Here is an 18,038-nt window from a genome sequence, read left to right on the forward strand (position 1 = left end):
GAACAAATGCTTTGCAAATGAAGAGGGAGCATAGATGGCATGGGCTGGGGTGAAGGACATGTTTGGAGAGGTGCTGGAGTGCAGATCATAAGACTGGCTCTTCACTGTTGCTGGCCCTGTGTGAGACCAGAGTTCAGGCAGAGCCACGGGTGTTTCAGGATGAGACCAGCAGTACTTGCTTCAATATTTGCCCCCACTCCTGTTGGGACGAGTCTTTAGCTGCACCTCTCTTGCTGTTTTGCACCCAGGCTGATCCTGTCTTATCTTCAGGCATTGCAGCAGAGCAGTGGAAAAGGTGATGGAGGTGCAAGTCAGCCTTGCAGTGCTGCATTGTCAGGCACCTGGCACCAGTGTGAAGTATCAAGTACAGGCTTCAGTCAATGGCACTTCTGCCAAAATCCAGCATCAGCTCCTCTTTCGTTTCTATCCGCTGCTGGATGTCACCCCTCCATGAGCAGCCCTGATGTTACACTTGACCTGGGAGAAAGAGCTCAGCAGTGAGTCTGAGAAGAGCAATGCCGATGTCTGCTAACGTTCCATGCCAGAGGCCAGAGACGCCCATGCCATGGAGTAAGGACCTGACACAAAGGCAGTGCTGGCTCCTGGCCAGCATGACAGATGATGTCTAGTCACTACAGCCTGCCCAGCAACTTTCTCTGGCCTCTGCTATCCTCAAACTGAGCTGTCTTGTCTTCAGGTTTATCTTTGCCTGAAGTTTGTTTATGGGTATGCCTTCTGAATTCCCCCAGCTGGTGGTAACTTCTTTGAATCTGTTACAGTGCCAATGGCTATGGTCCCATTACCCAGAGCCTGAACTCAGCTGCAGAGCCCGAATTTCATCTGCTCCCAAGCACCCTGTGCTGAAAGGCAGAAGTGCAAACAGCTTTAACCAGAACAACGTAGCATTGCCCGGGTGAAGAATGTGATTTACTTGCATATGTGTGGCATGTGAACACCAGGGCCAGAGGGCACCACTTGAGTCCTCTCCTCTCTCTTTCCTTTTTTACCCCCCTGCCCTTTCTGTTAGAGATCCCTGAGCCACTTGCTAGCACTTTTGTTTGGGGGTGAGGAGAAGAATGTGTGGGTTGACAAGAGGAGGTGGGAGCGCGATCTTTGGAAGCCGGGAGTCTGAAACTGAAAAAGTCAACAATCTGGGAAAGCCTTGTAGACAAGTTTAAAATTGACCCTATGCTTTTATATTGGTGGAATTTAATTCCTCTGACTCTGAAGCTTTTGGTCTGACTCAAAGCAAGGGTTCCCAGGCTGTGGTCAGTGGAGGCCAGTGCTCTTTGGGGCTCTCTTGTGGCCATGGGTCTGTGTCAGAGACAGATGTACCTCCTGTCCACCTCCTTGTGTTTTTGATATTTTTGAAAGGTTGGAGAAATTCAGTCTTGAGAAGCCAGGGAAACCTCATATATTTCTGCTGTCTTTGTCTATATCAGTGTGTGACTTGTGTCTGGAGTCTGTTCCCCCTCAAACTGGGATACTGGTGTGCATAAAAGCTGATCAGAGCTTTTCTTTTTTCAGGTATGATTGTAACTGTTTATTTTCTGTTCCTGTTTGCAGGTTGTGCAGCTTGACATTAAAGAAACTGGTAGTCTTAAAGGAATTGGATAAGGAGCTTATTTCTGGGGTCATTGCTGTCAAAATGCAGGTAATTGCTGCTCAGTTCTAAGAATTGTGTTGTTTGACTAAAAATACTTGGCAGGTGCCCAAACTGAGCTCTACCTCCACGTAAGGGTCCATTGCATCCAAAGACTTCTTCCCCAGTCCCTCAGGGTGTTCTGGATCTGTGTAGACTCTTTTCTGACCCTTCTCCCATGTTCCTACCTCATTTCACTGTTGTAGAAGAGTATTGTTCACCGATGGCTCAGCATGAGCTTATCTGCTTGTAAAAAGGCTCTTCACAGATTGCATGTCATCTTTTCTTCCTGAGCTGGCACTGAATCCAAGCCTAGTTCTCTATTTAACAGTCTGGGGCTAAACATCTTGGTAACTGGGTCTTGGTTTGGGGGAGTCTGGGGCTTCCTCTGCTGGTGGGCAGCTCTCCCATCGAGTCTGTGGCCAAATTTGTCAGTGGATTTGTAGGGTGCCTGTTCAGACTAATTGCTTTTCCTAAAATACAGTTGTCATCCTAGGTAAATAACCCACTTTACAGCAGATGTTTGTGCCATTTAATTAGGTGCCTCCATGTAGGTCACACTGCCTGGAGGCGGGCTGGGAAGGAAGGGGACTCGGTTCCACCAACCGTGGGTCACAGCATCATTTGGGCTCACGTGCTCCCATTGCAGCAAACGCTAAAGTGCTTAACGAGGAAAAGCCTGGCAGACCTATAAGAAGAACATTAACTGTGCTGAAAAGCTGCTGCTTTTCAAATGAAGAGCTAGGCAAACCCCTGTAGAGAGCTGGTGTTGTCAAAGCACACGAAGTCTAGTTTGAAAGGTGAAATCAGGAAGGAAAAACACTGTAGCTGAGGATTTAATCAGTATCTATTATCTCTGAGTCGTCCAGCTGGGGTAAAAACGTGTCCCTGTAAGTTGGAGGGGGTTCATGCACCCGCAGCAGAGAGCAGAAAGGCAGGGAGTTGCTTCACACACCTGGGTATGTGGGAACCTCAGAAGAAGCACTGCTGTGGGTTTCCAGGCTGTCAGATACTGCTTATCAAGGCTGAACGCTTTCCATGTGTTTGTACTCCTGGATGATGAATGCATCACTGTAAGCACCTGAGGCTTGTCCGAGAATGATCTATGCCCAGAGGGTGCCAGACTTGGGTTGAAGAATTCAGAAGCTTTTATTAGAGCAAAATCTTCTTTTCCTGTCCAGATTACTGCTGCTTACACTTTCTATAGGTGAAAGCTTGCCCCAGACCCACAAATCCATAGGGAATTTTAACACGTGGGAGTTTCACATCCCATTTGGTGTATGTGTTGTGATCTGCATTGCTGCAGTGTTCAGACACTGGAACCTGAGCAGTCCTCTCCACAGCAGGCCCTGCTGTTAAAAATCCCTTTAGAGCTTGCAGGTTATGATGCTGATGCTGACAAGCTTTCTCAGGGATGCTTTATTTGCCAGCACTCAGGTTTCTGACATGTTGTTTGAGGCTGGTGGTACTGGATCCTCAAATACATGATCTCTGTCAAATGACTGCCTTTGTGTGGAGAATTGCACGCAAGTTGTCAGACATTAGAGCCCTTCCAGAGGGGATGACTGAATTCAGACCTAATGAGAGCATATTACCTGCATTTCCCATGTCTCTTTGCAGCTTCCAGAGCAGAGATGTTCAAAGAGTTGTCAGCTGTATTTCCTGAGCCATTGCTCTGTTTATCTGCTGTGGTGTTTTAAAAGCAACTATATTTGGTCTTTCATTATATTTTGGTTGCGTAACCAGTAAAGCAAGATTGCTGCTATTAGGAGCTTTGCACAAATGGAGCAGCTGCTGCTGTTGCCAGTGGCCAGGCTGGCTGTGCTTCACTTGCACATGTGCTGCTTGTCCTGGGGGCAGCCCTTGGGTGCCTGGTTCTGCTCTCTTGTCTGCTGTCAGATCTGCTGGAGCTCAGGCACCTCATCGTTTCCAGAGAGGAGCTGGTGCTGTGCAGAGCTGAGGCACGGCTGCAGATCACGGCCTTTGCTCTGGCTGCCTGAGCCGTGCATTTGGGGAGGAGGGGATGTAAACGAGGCTCTGCTGCTCTCTCGTCTTGTGATAGTCTTTGAGGCTGATAGGGGCAGACCACATTTCCCATTGATGTAGTTTGGAGGTGTTTACCCCCTCCCAGTCTATCTCTGATTTCCCAGATGCTGCTTGTTCAAGAGCTACAGTTCTGTGCTTCTGGGAGATCAGCCCATCTGGACAAAGCCAGATTTGCAGCCTCAGCAGAACACTGAGCCAGAGACCTCCTGAAACTTGCCACTGTGTTTGAACAATGCAGAAGGGTTTGCTAGGCAGCAGTCTCTCATGTTTTCCTGCTAGTTTTCCTTCAAACATTCCCTGAAATGAAATGCTCACACAGTAAATAGCCTGGTAACTCTGTTAGCATAAGGCAGCCCACACACAGGGTTGGTTTGGAGTTGCCCTGTGATACATTAAATCTCCAGACTCCACTGAGATGCTTAATGATTTTTTTTCTTTAACATCCCCAGCTACTGGCAATTGTTTAAGCAGGTTAAGGTCCCTATTTTCCCCAGGGAGGGGTGTGTGCACAAAAAGAAAAGCCCATTCTATCATGGCTAACACTGGAGATTTAAGTATGATGCTGCAGCCTCCAGACCCAGGAGATGAAGAGCCTTGTACCTATTGGCTGAAATGAAAATAGGAGACTTGAGCTCCAGCGGTGGGGGTTGACTCATAGCTTTTCAGTGCTGGGGTTTGGCAGAACAAAAGTGGCATTGTTGCAGTTAGGAACGGTAAATATGCGCAAATCTTTATTAGTCAAATATCTCCCTTTCATCTCATTAATATTTCACAGAAGTACAAGGTCAGACCCATCCGTTCACTTCTCTGTGGTAGTCCCTGACAACGTTTCCTGGTGTGCAGTAAATAGGGCTGGGATGGGATGTGAGAGGTGGCTTCGGGGGAATTCACCCGCTGCTGGACTTTGTTTCCGTGCAGGGCTCCAAGCGCATCCTGCGCTCTCACGAGATCGTGTTGCCCCCGAGTGGACACGTGGAGACGGAGCTCGCACTGACCTTCTCTCTGCAGGTAGGCTTGGACCTGGCTGCTTGCTGGGATTCCTTTGCACAGCTTCTCCCTCGTGGTTATTTGCAGGGATGCGTGCTGGCTCTGAGGTGAAGATCCTCGTGAGCAACAGCGCAACTTGTCTGAGTTGCCTCTCAGTGCTTGGAGTCTGGAGCAGGGTGCTGGTTCACAGTGTTCCTTCCACAGTGCATCCTGGAACATGGAGACTTTGCAGTCTGTCCTCTTCAAGTCATAGCTGTGGCAGGAGCTGAAGCAGAGCGAGTTGGCTCTTTTTTGTCTTTTGTTGCCTTCTTTATGAACAGGCAGCAGAGGATGGGAGCCGTGGGGGTGGTGTGGAGTGTCAGGCTGACAGAAGGCAGTAGTAGGAATGAGTCGGGTGAGCCTCTGATTTGGAGTTCCTGAGGGAGGCACCATTTGGGGAAGCAGATGCAATGTGCTTATAGTTACTCCTGGCTCTAGAGTCACAGGAATAGCTGTGGGTCAGAACAACTGCATTTTTTGGTTCCTCTTCCATTCAAAGCCTGCTAACCTTGTGCTACCTCCTGAGTGAGCAAATAAGGTAAATAAGGGCTGACTTGCTGAAAGTGAGAGGGAGGATCCTGCATGCATAGAGCAGAGCCAGACAGACCTCAGGAGCATTCATATCTGGATTATCTTTGTTTTGTGACTGTTGGTTAGATCTTGACTTCGGGACTTTGATTTGATGAGGAGAAAGGCTCACATGAATCATCATGTGAGGCTGGTTGTTACTCAGACCTGTGCAGAGCTGAAGCAGGTAAAATTTTATTGAAGACAGATGATAAACCTGCAGCTGCCCAAGCAGATGGCTAGGTTAACTGCAGTATTGCATCCCCTCTTTTGTGAACAGGAAGAACCAAGCTGTGTGCCAGGATTATCTACACCTGGATCCTGTGGCTGTAGCTTTCCCATGGTTGGGAGCGAAGCTGTAAGACAAGCCAGGTCTCCCTCTGCCAGTCCTGTGTCAGCAAGGAGCAAGTCTGCAAATCTTTTTGGAGTTAATTTGGATTGTGATGCTTTGGGGTTTTTTTCTGGGGCTCAGAGCAATGTTGCAGCAGGATACAGAGCACTGCCTTTAACTCTGTTTCCCCTCATGGGGCTGGGAATTGAGCCAGAACAGGAGAGAGGAGTGTCTGTGACACTGAGCCTTCAGCAGAGGTGAGTGAGCTTAAAGCAGACATGTGCTGCTGGTCTCTGACTGCAGAAGGGTTGGTGGTCTTGGATGCAGTAAGACCTGGGAAGCATTCTTGAAACTGCATAGCTGGATTTTTATGGCAACTTTTACTGCTGCTTAATTGGACAATGGCAGAAAGCTGCTTCCAGCTAGCAATTGTAGCTTAATTCAGCTACAATCTGAATTTAGTGCCTGGGATGTATTTGAGAGTGGTGATGGGCCACAAAGTGGCATGTGGGCATCACAGAGCAAGATTTTGTTGTCTTGCAACAGTCAGTATCTCCATGTTGCATGGTCAGCTCCCGACACCGTATGCCTGGCTTTGTGCTACCTGCCTGGATTTGCAGCCCTTTGTACCTTCAGTCACTGCCTGCTCAGTTCTGTCTCCTGAGTGAATTCTTGTTCTTTGCACAGAGTGTTCCCTCATCGGTGCTGAGGTAGGGGTGTTCTGCTGGCTGGTACAACAGGGAGCAGCCTCTGGTGTCTGGCAGGCCTCTGCTCAAACTGAACAGAGGAGTTTCCTGCTGCTCTGTTATACAGCTGAGTGAGACTGGAGTTAGTGGTGTGTCCAGTTCTGCTTCCCCTCCTAGCTAGGGCTAAACCGGCAGCAGCCCTTCTGACAGGTGAGCTGCCATGACCCTTCCTGCTGGAATGTCTGCTTCTCCTGACCCACACTTCTGTGGGTTTCACTGAACCCAGGGAAATTCCCCAGATATTCCAAGCACAACATCACAGCTTTCTGGCATTAATTAAGAACTCTGCACTTAAGTCCTGTCTTTAATCTAATAAACCTTTCCAGATGGGACAGATTACATCATTGGGACTTCAGAAAAAGTCTTGCCCTGACTCTCATTGTTCTGGTGTGTCTGTTTTCTCACCCCTCAGAGGTGCCTTGAGGTGTTTGATGCTCCCTCTAAAAGCTTGCAAATGTTTTGAGCCTAACTGCTTTCCTCTCCAATCTCTGTCATGGACTGACAATCACTGAAAAGTTTATGTTGAAGCAATTCTGTAGAGTTAATGAGTCATGGCTGGTGTTAAAAAAACTGGACTGTGCTATGCAAATAGCTTGTCTTTTCTTGTAGAGGGCCTTGCTTTCAGTGGAGGAGCTGAGTGGCCTGAGTCTCTCTGTTCCTTTCTTTTACCACCTCTGTGAATGCTCATCAGAGGGGCAGTACACCTGAGAAAAGAGAAACTTGAACACATATGGACTTGAGCTGTTCAGTTTAATCCCAGAAAACTGGACACATTCAAATAGAGCTGGCCTGGGACCAAGGGTGACTTGAGACTTCAGTTCTGGGTTTGTACTTAAGCAGCCTTGGTGTGGCTCAAATGCTTTGAACTGAGAGCAGGGAGTCCCTCTTCCTTGCTGCCCTTCCAACATGTAGAAAGGCCCCAGAAGGAGGGAAATAGTAAATCTGAATGTGAAAGTTGCCTCTGGCTTTTTGAGGCCCTCCCACCCCTTCTCTTTGAATAACTTTCTTCCATCCTTCTTTAGGGATGTTGCACATCTGTAGCGTGTCACAGGCTCGGTGTGTTTTGAGGTTGTCTTTTAGTTATGTCCTCTCTTCTGCAGTGCCTCTACCTCGGGCAATGAACAGTAGATCTTGCCCTTGCAGGGGAATCAGCTAATTAGTATTCTTCTTGTTTGGGTGGCCACTGCTCCCACTTCCCTGCAGAGCAGTCAGGCTTCCTCTGGACTGCAAATTAATATCTCAGGGGGTTCCGGTTCTGTTTGCTGTTTGATTTTATCAAGTGTTTTGATGGGCAGGAAGTTAATTTTCGTAATGTCCCAAGGAAAAAGAAAGTATTTCTTCCCTGCAAGAGGATCATCCTTCATTTGGGAATGTCCTCTTTGAGATCCCAGCAATTACGTTCTCCTGTCTCCTGGTTATTTAGTACTGTTTTTGTTGTATATTTGGAGCACATGTCCCAGTCTCTTCTATTCTTGGGATGAGAACTGGTCAGGTTGCTGCTTTATCTTTTCTTGAAGACTTTTCTTCCTTTGCACAGCTTCTCTCTCATGGTTATGGTTAGCCTTATTCATTCCTTTATAGTCTCTGCTTGACTTCATAGCTTTCTCTTCCTGGGAACTTTCTGGAGGAGGTGTATAAACAAATGTATTTTCTTGTATGGAATATGTCTTGGGAGGATTTATGTCTTTGCTACATAACCTGGCAGTAGGACAGTTTTTGTTTTTTTTCTTGACTTAATTACTTAAAACACAATCAGTTGAGCAGTGTCCTTGTGCTGGAGGAAAGGCAGTGTCCTGCCAAGGGTGTGGGGGTCTGTAGCTGTCCCTGCCACTGTCCATTGTGCAGGGCAGCCCATGCCCCCCAGCAGCACCTTGGGCTCCAGTTCTGGGCATCCTCTGTTTAGCTGTTGGGGACAGTATCTCCTGGAGGCTGCTCATCTTCCTGGGACCAGCCCTTCCCAAACTGAGCAGCTGCTCTGTGTGCCTGGATTGTGTTTTTGGAGCACCTGTCTGAGCTGTTTGGGCAGAGCTGAGCTGTTCCACAGGATAATGAAGAATTGCTCACTGAGTGTGAGTGAGGTGTGGGCACTTCCAAAAGCCCTGGGATTGTTCCTTAGGAATGGAGGTTATCCATGAAGCTTGGGAGATATTGCCAAGAAACAAAATCAACTTTTCCACTGTGTTTCCCACCTCAGTACCCTCACTTCTTGAAGAGAGAAGGCAACAAGCTTCAGATCATGCTGCAGCGGCGGAAGCGGTACAAGAACCGAACCATATTAGGCTACAAGACCCTGGCTGTGGGATGCATCAACATGGCTGAGGTGAGCTGCTCTTCACATGGTCTGTTTACCCACGTGGACATCTTCCCTTCTCTCCAGACCCACTGTTGTCACTTTCCTCATTGAGAAATACCTGGCAGGATTTCAAATAGCTATCTTAATAGCTGTAATCAATATTCACAGGGCAATATTTTAACTAGATTTTATTACTAAGTAATAATATTGAGTGTTTTCTGCCTCATATCTTAATAGCTAAAGCTTTCACAAGGCTAGGTTATGACCTTTTGAGGATTTTGTTATTGTTTTAATGGCTTTATTAGAGTTAGGGGGTCCAGATCAAAAGTGCAGAGTCACTTGGGCAAGCCTTCCAACCCTGAGAAGTGGTAAAATTAAAGCAAGATTTGCTGTGCTTCTCAGTGCCACAGTATGAGAGTTCAGGATTAAGTAATTTCTCTCATTTTGCTTGAAAAGCCTTGGCCATTGTTATTTCATGGCTGTTGGTAATTTAGGTGGAGCTCTATTCATGAGAAGTAAATGATAAAATTAATGCTGGAGTCAAGTATGGATAAATTATTTACAAAGGCTTTCTGAATGGCATAGCTCTGTGCTTTGTTATTTCATGCCTGTTTAATCTCTGCTGTTTCAGTGTCTGAGTGTTTAGAAATGGGCTTAGCAGAAGCAAGTTCAGTTTAACACCAATATTTTTCATCAGGCTGCATTCTGTCAACAAATGACTTTTATCCAAAGTAAGCTAGTGTTGTGCTGTGGTGAGTTATTACTGTATTAAAGAATTCACTCTAAAGACTGCTTCTCTTGTGTGACTGCAGCTTCCCTCAATCTTGAAGTGAATGGTGAGCTCCTTATTTGAATTGGCCAAGTGTGTGGTGTTGCAGCTAACATTTTTCCTGTACTGTTCGATTTGTTGAACAGCTAGAAAATAAATACTGCTGTAAGGCAGGAAACATGTGGGCTCATTAATTAGAGTCATCGGTGAACTTCCAAGTGTTGGGAATTTGCTGCCACTACATGTGGTTTTTCTTATGTCTGTTTGTAATGTCAGCTGACTGGGGTTAAGAGGTCAAAAATGTTCAAAGGTTCACCATGTTAGGAAATAGTTGCTCTCCAGCTCATCTGGGATCTTTATGAAATTGAAGTCTTTAGGAAAACAGATTTTACAAGCCCCCCCCTCCCCTTTGGAGTTTATAGGATGATGACCCCTAAACTCCACTGACTCGTTTCTTTAAAAAAATACAAAAAGTTCTCTTAGCTGTTGAAACAAAGCAGTGAATTGAAGTTGAGAGTGAGCAGTTTCAGGGCAGGGGTACATATGTTCCTCATCAGCTCAGGTCTGTGTAGGTCCCTGTGAGGAGCTGACAGAGCAGCCTGATGTGTGTTGGAAAGTTGATGTGCAGGTGAGGCGATGTGCTTGCTCACTCTGGTGGGACAGGAGAAGAACACAACATTCTGGGGAGAAACCACTGAGCTGTGAGTGGCAAAGGAAGGAGAAACCTGCACCAAGATGTCCCTCTGCCTCCACCACTGACTTGTTTTTCATGACAACCTGCTTCATTGTCCCAGGGTGATGGCCACTTCCTCTGAGATTAATCTGTCAGCTCTCTAGACAAAGGATATTTTGCTTTAGGAAGCACTTAACATCTGTATCTCATGAAGAATTTTTGCTTGTACTAGCTCTTTTGCTGGATTTTAAGATAAAATTAAGTCCTTTAATTAGGTCTTCAGAAGGTGGGTAACTTGATAATTCAAATCACTACTGTGCTGGGGAAGCAAATACATAGTAATGAGGTAGTCAAGTACTCCGCTTCAAGGATGAGCTAATCAGCTGTGAAGCTCAGAATGTTTTTTGTTTCCTTCCATCACTTTCATTAGCAGTCAGATAAAATCTCAACTAGCCTTGTGTATTGGCTGTAAGTGGCTCCTGTGGTTACAAGGTCTTGGAAATGTAGAGTAACTCCATTAACATAAATAACCCTCTAGTAGTATGCAAATGATACAAGTTTAAATGCATTTAAATGCAGATTAATGTTCAATTTCTGTCCCAGGTCATGCAGCACCCTACAGAAGGTGGCCAGGTTCTGAGCCTTTTCAGCAACATCAAAGAGGCTCCATTGAAGGTCGCAGAAATCTGGATCTTCTCCTTGTCAAGTCAGCCAATCGACCATGAAGATAGCACTATGCAGGCCAGCCAGAAAATCAAGTCCACAGGTAAGAGTCCAACCACATTCTCTGAGGACCAGTGTCTTCCTGATCTAGCTGGAGTTAAACCCCACCTGGGCTTAGATGCTTCCTGGGACAAATGAGGACTGGTTTGCACAAGTTGCTGTGTCCATAAGTGATCAGTGCAAAGAAAACCCACTTTGCAAAAGTGTTGCTGGGTAAGCAGGGGGGGTGACCGGAGTGGCAGATTGAATTGTCGGAGCTTCTTCTGCACTGCATGCCACACCATACCTGGGCCATCCAGCAAGGGTTGGCGGTGTCCTCACCAGTGCTCTCCCAACATTACTGGTGGTTGAGAGCATGTAGCTTCTCACCTGGCTATCAGTGTTGTATTCAGGAGATTCACATTTAAGCTACTCTTCCATCCTATTCTTCCTTTGAGTATTCCACAATAATTTTCATTAACTTTAGATGGGACCTGCAGACTTGCAGCATGTTTTGCTGGGATGATGATGATGGTCTGGCTTAATGAGTGTAAATCCATGATGTGCACTGTATAGGGAAGTCACTGGGTTCAGACTTGTTGTGATGTTTTTATGTGGTACTAGCCCTCTGCTCTCTGCTGCAAGAGTGACCTACTGAAGGTAGTGCACGTAGGTGTTTGTGTGTTGTTGCCTGGGGCCAGGCAGCTCACCTTAAGGGTTATTTCTATAAAGGTTTTCAACTCTGTCATGTTTTACTTCCCCCTTTAAATCCATTCTGTCCACGTTAGGAGGAAAGCTAATTTCTCTTGTGGAGAAACCTCTTTGCTTGCTGCTGTCTACCAGGTGGTTGGTTCTTTCCAGGGTAAAAGGAGGAGGAGCCTTATCTGTGTCCTGGTCCTTGCTTCTTACTTGGTGTGTTTCTCCTCATTCCTTTCCTCCAGACGATTCCTATCTCACTGGTTCTAGCATGGATAGATGGCTGCTGGTTTATCTTCTTTGTGTGCCTCCTGTCTTGATTTGTGACTTAGCTGGCCATTTCTGCTTCTGAGTGAGACCATGCCCTCACCTATAAGGAGTTTCACAGGATCTCTCCCCTCTTTCCTTCCCTTTCAGACAACTATTCCGAGGAAGAGTACGAGAGCTTCTCTTCTGAGCAGGAGGCCAGTGATGATGCCGTACAGGGCCAGGTACTGTTCAGGGCATGGCTTCTCCCTGTGCGGGCTCAGTGGAGCATGTGCACTCCCAGCTCCTGCTTGAAACTAAAAGCCTATTTCTGTATCTAAACCATGCCAGTGTGAGACTGTTACCAAGTGTTCAGCTGCAGTGGAGAAGGCCTGCACAGTAACCCATTTCTTTTGTCATGCTGTGATTTATCTGTTCACGTGTTTGGACTTGAGCTCCCTGAAAAAAACATTGGCATCCTTGTGCTTCTCTGCTTAATGGTCAGGGCATCATTTGATTTCTTCTGTAGTGCTTACTGGATTCAAAGAGCCCAACTGGATCCCCAGCTGTAATTAAAGAGCCAGTGGGGTCCGAGGCAGCCTTTAGTCTTTAATACCGTTTGCACAATAGGTCCTTATGGAGAATCCCCTGACTAGATGTGAGATGCTTTTGAGTTTGGGTCTTACTTGCCTTCAGACTCTGGCATCATCTGCCTTTCACTTGTCAGAGGGTACTGAGAGAGGGACCCACCAAAATGTGGGGATATGACTGTCCTTGTTCCTTGGATGTAGGACTAGGCCTGTTTTGCTTCTCCAAGCTGTTATTTCTGTCCCTGCAGACCTGTCTCACTTCCTTTTCCCTCTACCGTCATAACTGCAATTAAAGCAAATGCTGGATGCCTGGAAGACAGAGCAGCAGGTTCATCTTCATAGAAGAAACGGTTTTAGCACTTAAATGCTTATGTGTCTCAGAATCAAAGGTAACATGGGAATCCTCTTTCTGTTCAGGATTTGGATGATGATGAGTACGAGATGGGGAAGCCCAAGAAGCAGCGGAGATCGATAGTAAGAACGACGTCCATAACCAGGGTCGGTGGAAATTAGTTTTACTAACACTGATGGGGTTTGGCCAGGATGGGCAGTGCATGTGGCTTGTGGGAGACAAGACTCTGGCCCAGCATGGAGCTTGGGGACATGGTAACAGCATGTGAAGAGCTAGAAAAAGCAGCCAGTTCAGGCAGTGGAACCATCCAAGGTGTGTGCATGTCTGGATTGTCCTTTGGCTGCAAGGTTAAGGAGCTCCAAAAATCATGCAAGAAGGCTTCTTCACCTCCATGAAGAAGCCAGTACAGGATCCATGTTCATGTAAGTCCTGAAAGTAGCTCTAAGTGAAGAAGGAAAGCTCTCCTATTTGTGCTCTGCATGGGAGAAGCCAGTGGGAAGTTCTCAAAATGAAGTGGCTTAGTCAGGGATTGGAGCTTGATGAATAAAGTTCAGGTGGTGCATGAGGTGCTGAGGCAAAAGAAGTACCTGGATATTTTATATATAGAAGCTTTAAAAAGATGCATGTGGCTGTCCACCCTCCCACACAAGCATGAGTGTGCCTGCAAAGCTGCACTTGTATGGAGCAGAGACTTGTGCTTCATCACACCATGGTCTAAGGCTGTTTCTGAAAGCCATGTTTTGATAAGGTCTGAAATAAACTCTATTTTGACCTGAATATGTCACTATAAAGTACCTTTCTATGAGACCAGGAGTGTGCTGGTCCATATCTTTGGTGTCCATATTGTTTTGTGACCAGTCAGGACAAAATTCACCACGTCTTTATTAAACAAGGAACTCATAATAGGAGTGCCTGTCTATCCCTGACCTCTGCACTGATGCTGAATCTCCAGCTGGTGCAAAACTGGGTTTGGTGATGCCAGTTAAGTTAACATCAGCCCAACTCCAACATAGATCTCCTCTCTATGAAATAATTCAGGCCAGCAAACAGCTCTTGCCATGCCACCTTAGCTGCTGCATGCTGAGTGTCCTCCCTCCATGGGCTGCTGAATTGGTCCCAGGTGTTGTCATGGATGGTTTTGTGTGACACCCTGAGCCAGAGGAGAACTTTCACTATCGTGAGAGCATCTCAGCTAAGGGATGCACTGGGGACAGGAGCAGGGCTGTCTTGGGAGAGTGTGGTGGATTTATTTCACCTAAGCTTCAGCTGTCTAGAAGAAGGCTGCAGCTGCAGGATAGGAGTTCAGAGATAAAGGGTGCAGTTTGGGTGAAGTCTGGGGTCTGGGTGAAGTGTTGAGGCCAGTGTTGAGAGTAGGCAGTTAGACTTGCAAGAGCTCAAGAGGGTCATCAAAATTAGCAACTTTCTTCACCTCAGAGTGGTCTAGCGCCAGCCATTTCCTTCCCTCTTTCCTCCCGACACAAGGATGCCACCTCAAATGCTCTGTGCCAGCACTTTGACCTGGGCCTTTGTCTTCTTGAGAATGTGCACATCAGGTTTGTCAGTGACCGGCAGAGAGAGGCTGGGCAGCTCCTGGCAAACAGCTCTCAGCTGTTTGATCCTGCAAAAGAGGGAGCACCTTGGGGTGAGCAAGCACAAAGGAAGTGCAGTTTGCCTTGTGTTGTTCTGCCCTTGGTTCCTGCTGTGTCCAGGATCTGGGACTTGAGAAACTCAATCTGGACTCGAGAAGCATTTGTGTGATGGGGCAAGTGCTGAGAATAAGTGCCACAGCTTTTCACCAGTGCTGCTAGTGAAATAGATGAACCTGCCATGCAAATACCCACAAAGAGCCCCCATGCTTTGGTGGTAAAAATCACATTTGTTCTTGGGGTCAGTGGATTGTTGTGTATGTTGGCTCACCCTTGTTAGAAATCAGGAACATTGACTGTCAGGTGTTTTCCAGGAATATATCAAAAAGGCGCAGGGAGGTGATCTGGTAGATAAAAGTTGTTATCCATTGTGTGTCCAACCAAAAGTAGAGTGACATCTTTCAGATTTATAGTGCTCGTTGGAGTGGGACCTACCAGTTGGTGGTGAAATTATCATAGGTGTGGAAAAGCTGATTTCAGTGTAAGAACAGCAGAGAGGTGGTCTGTGGTGCCAGGTGTTGTTTGATTTTAAACAGCAGTGTAGCACCAGTGTCAGGTGTGTCTGGCTTCTTGCAGGCTGGGAGAAAACAGCTCACTTAATGCTTTGCTTACATAAAAGTGTCTTTAACTTGCAGCAACAAAACTTCAAACAGAAGGTTGTGGCATTGCTGAAGAGGTTTAAAGTGTCTGATGAGGTGAGTAATTTCTTCTGTAAACCTTCCTGCCTTGTGTGCTGCCCTCTGCTTGGTGCATCTTGCTTTAGTCTTCAGGAACACTCCCCTGTTTCCTCTTGTTCTCTTCATCTTGTTTTCAAGTCCACAGTGGATGTGACCTTTCCTTACACCTTGGCCTTGCAGGGAGACTTGAGGGCCAACTTCTAAATGTCAGCAAACATATTCTAGATGAAGTTTTATCAAAAGCGGATTTTGGCAGCTGTGTGCGAACCCATTAGTTTTGCAGATCGCTTTGAAATTATCTTTGGCCCATTGAAAGGCAAATAGTCCAAGTGGTGTATATTGCTTGTGAAGTTAAAGCCCAGTCTGTTTGATCATCTTACTAGAACAGCCAGGCAAGACATGAGAAACTTGGATAGGGGGCTCCATCCACAAGAGTCAGCTGCTCGGTCAGAACTGAAAAGGATGAAACAGATCCAAAGCCCAGGAAACCTGTGTGACATTAAGTATCTAGTACAAAAACAGTTAACATCTCCTTTGGCTGCCTGGCTGTGTGCTGATTCTGTGGCTTGTGGGAAAGAGTAACTCCTCGTGCTTCCTTACTCTTCCAAGGAGTCCTGTTAGCTTTGCTGTTCTTCCCAAGTTAGCTCGGCAGAGTCAGCACCCACAGCTGATAGCTCAGGCAGCCGAGCTGCTGCTTTTCTGGAGCTGCCACTCAAAAAGCAAGCTCTGGACTGGGCACAGCCCCTGCTTGCTCCGGAGTTTGTGTAAAGCAAGTTCAGTGTGAGGTATTTGTTCTCCTTGCCTCGGAGGTGGCAGCAGATCCTCGTCCAGGTTTCAGGCGCCTCCTGTGGACATTTCTGGGTATCAAATCAGGAGGTGTCAGGGCAGCTTTTTCAGTAAAACCCAAGACAGGCTACATTGTTGGGAATACTGTAATTTTGTACTGGTTCTAGGAAAAACGAGACTCCCTTGGAGCCTTTTAAAAGCTTTGTTTATAGAATAGGGTTGAATAATGGACATAACCAATGGTTAGATGGCACGCTCCTGTATATGTAACTCCTGCTTAACCAGGCATTGACAAGCTTGATCCAAGACAAGCATTTCTCATATGCTTAATCATCCTTGGATATAGTATCCTAGCACCAGGAATAGAACCTTGCTCCCAGCACTGGTGTAGTACAATCGTGGGGGGAGCACAGGTGATGTGGGATCAGTCTGGCTCCTAGCAGAGCTAGTCATACTTGTTTTTGTCCTATGTAGGTTCTGGATTCAGAGCAGGACCCAGCAGAGCATGTTCCAGAGGCGGAGGAGGATTTGGACCTTCTGTATGACACACTGGATATAGAGAATCCCAGTGACAGTGGGCCAGAAATGGAGGATGATGACAGTGTGTTGAGCACTCCAAAGCCAAAGTTAAAGTAAGTGTGAGGCACCTTGTGCTGGACCAGAGAGAGACCATATACAGTGTCAGATGTTGGTTGTATTCCCACCCTTCCGTGCTCTTTTTTCCCCTCTTGACATGGTGGTGTTAGAATGGGAATGACAGCTTGTGATCTAGAGGTAGTGTGTGTGGGGTCTGACTTCCCTTCAGTCTTAGTTCTTCCTTGTTCCCTTTGCAGATATTCTGCTGCCCTGCCACCTGAGCACAGGGAAAGAATTGGTGGCAGGCAGGCAGAGAATTGAATTGTACACAGTGTTTTGAAGAGGTAGTAGAAACAGGAAGGAAATGTGTGCTAAGGCAGAAGTAGAGGCAGGGATGAACAAGGCACACTGTTTTTCTTGTAATAACACCATGTGTGGAAAGAGAGTCTTTGCAGGGATTAAGGAAGCAGAGCTGCAGGAAACAAATTAATTCCTCAGGACCCAAAGGCATTGACTACAGCGCATGTGGATATGCTCAACCCTGTTCTTAAAGAACTTGTGTGGGTCAGTCCCAGCACTGCAGAGCTGAGCTGGGGGGTGCTGGCTCAGCAGATGCAGAGCCCTGAGCTAACAGAGCTGTGTCACATTTCTGCTCAGTAAAGACTGAAAATGTGAGACTGAGCTGCACTCGTGCTTCTGACTGGTGTGCGGTTGCATGCTTAGGCCCTCAGTGAGTGATGGCTGTGAAACAAAGAGTTGTGGCACTGACCAGTGCAGCTGGTCAGTACAGCATCTGCTAAATCTGCTAATTACCAGATGTCATTATATCTTCATTAATGTTGAATAACCTCGTTGGGCTAAGAATAGATTCTGAGTTTGGAGAGACCTGTTCCCTATCAATGAGCCAGAAGATGTCAAGGGGCAGCAGTGGAAATGGTGGGGCTGCTGGCATGTAAAGGTGTTTGGTATTTACCCCATGATACCAACCAGCTGGTAGGCCCTACCTTGAAGGGATTTGAAAATAAATGTGCTGTGGTTAGCAGCTGCTTTGAAACAAGCCAAAATGTTTTACTTTTCATGCTGAGAGTTCGTATCCAGTTCCCTGGAGCTGAGGAGCAAACTGTTCTAGGATATGTGATTGCTGGAGTAATGCTGGAATAGGAACTTAGATGTGTGTGTAATGTGTGTGGTCCCGGAGAGACACTCTGTAGTTTCCTAGGTCCAATTCTTGTGTTCATATCTTGAAGAGCATGTAAAAAATGTTGATGGCTTTGAGGCAGGTTTTTCCCATGACAACAAAAAATCAGTTCCTTACATTATAATTGAGTCTTGTAGCCTGATGTGATGAGCTGTCTTTTGAGTGGAAGCACAATCTGATTGTGTGTAGTCCCTTATCTTACGGAGCAAATGTGTAATTGGAGCCTAGGGCTGGCAGCCAAATCCAGATGCAAGCTGGAAATAAAATGCATATTAGCCCAAGAATCACTTACCCAGGAGTAGAGGGTTGGGGTGTGGAGGGAAGCAGTAGTTCTACTTGCTATATATCAGTCAAAAGCAAGATTCAGGGATGCCTGGACTTTCTGGCTTTTCTTACTGTCCTGGACACCTTCCTCTTCTTTCAAAAATAGCCTGTTTACTGGAACTATTGGGAAGCAGTAAGACCTTCTGGGAATT

General features: G+C 46.6%; 1 protein-coding gene across 7 annotated transcripts in view; it reads left to right on the forward strand.

Moving 5' to 3' along the window:
• The window catches only part of PACS2 (phosphofurin acidic cluster sorting protein 2), a gene marked incomplete at its 5' end in the record, with an annotated part of 78,120 nt that overhangs the window by 26,739 nt on the left and 33,343 nt on the right, over positions 1-18,038 (forward strand). For 5 of the 7 annotated variants that reach the window (XM_083867144.1, XM_083867145.1, XM_083867150.1 and 2 more), the window contains 8 exons: positions 1,567-1,654; positions 4,607-4,696; positions 8,553-8,678; positions 10,697-10,859; positions 11,909-11,982; positions 12,745-12,825; positions 14,961-15,020; positions 16,263-16,420. In XM_083867144.1, the coding sequence (XP_083723270.1) occupies positions 1,567-1,654; positions 4,607-4,696; positions 8,553-8,678; positions 10,697-10,859; positions 11,909-11,982; positions 12,745-12,825; positions 14,961-15,020; positions 16,263-16,420 (840 nt within the window). The remainder of the gene's footprint in view (positions 1-1,566; positions 1,655-4,606; positions 4,697-8,552; positions 8,679-10,696; positions 10,860-11,908; positions 11,983-12,744; positions 12,826-14,960; positions 15,021-16,262; positions 16,421-18,038) is intronic. The other 2 variants (XM_083867148.1, XM_083867149.1) reach the window with 1 other exon arrangement.

Source organism: Zosterops lateralis (assembly GCF_965231275.1).
Source record: "Zosterops lateralis genome assembly, chromosome: 9".
Lineage (NCBI taxonomy): Eukaryota > Metazoa > Chordata > Aves > Passeriformes > Zosteropidae > Zosterops > Zosterops lateralis.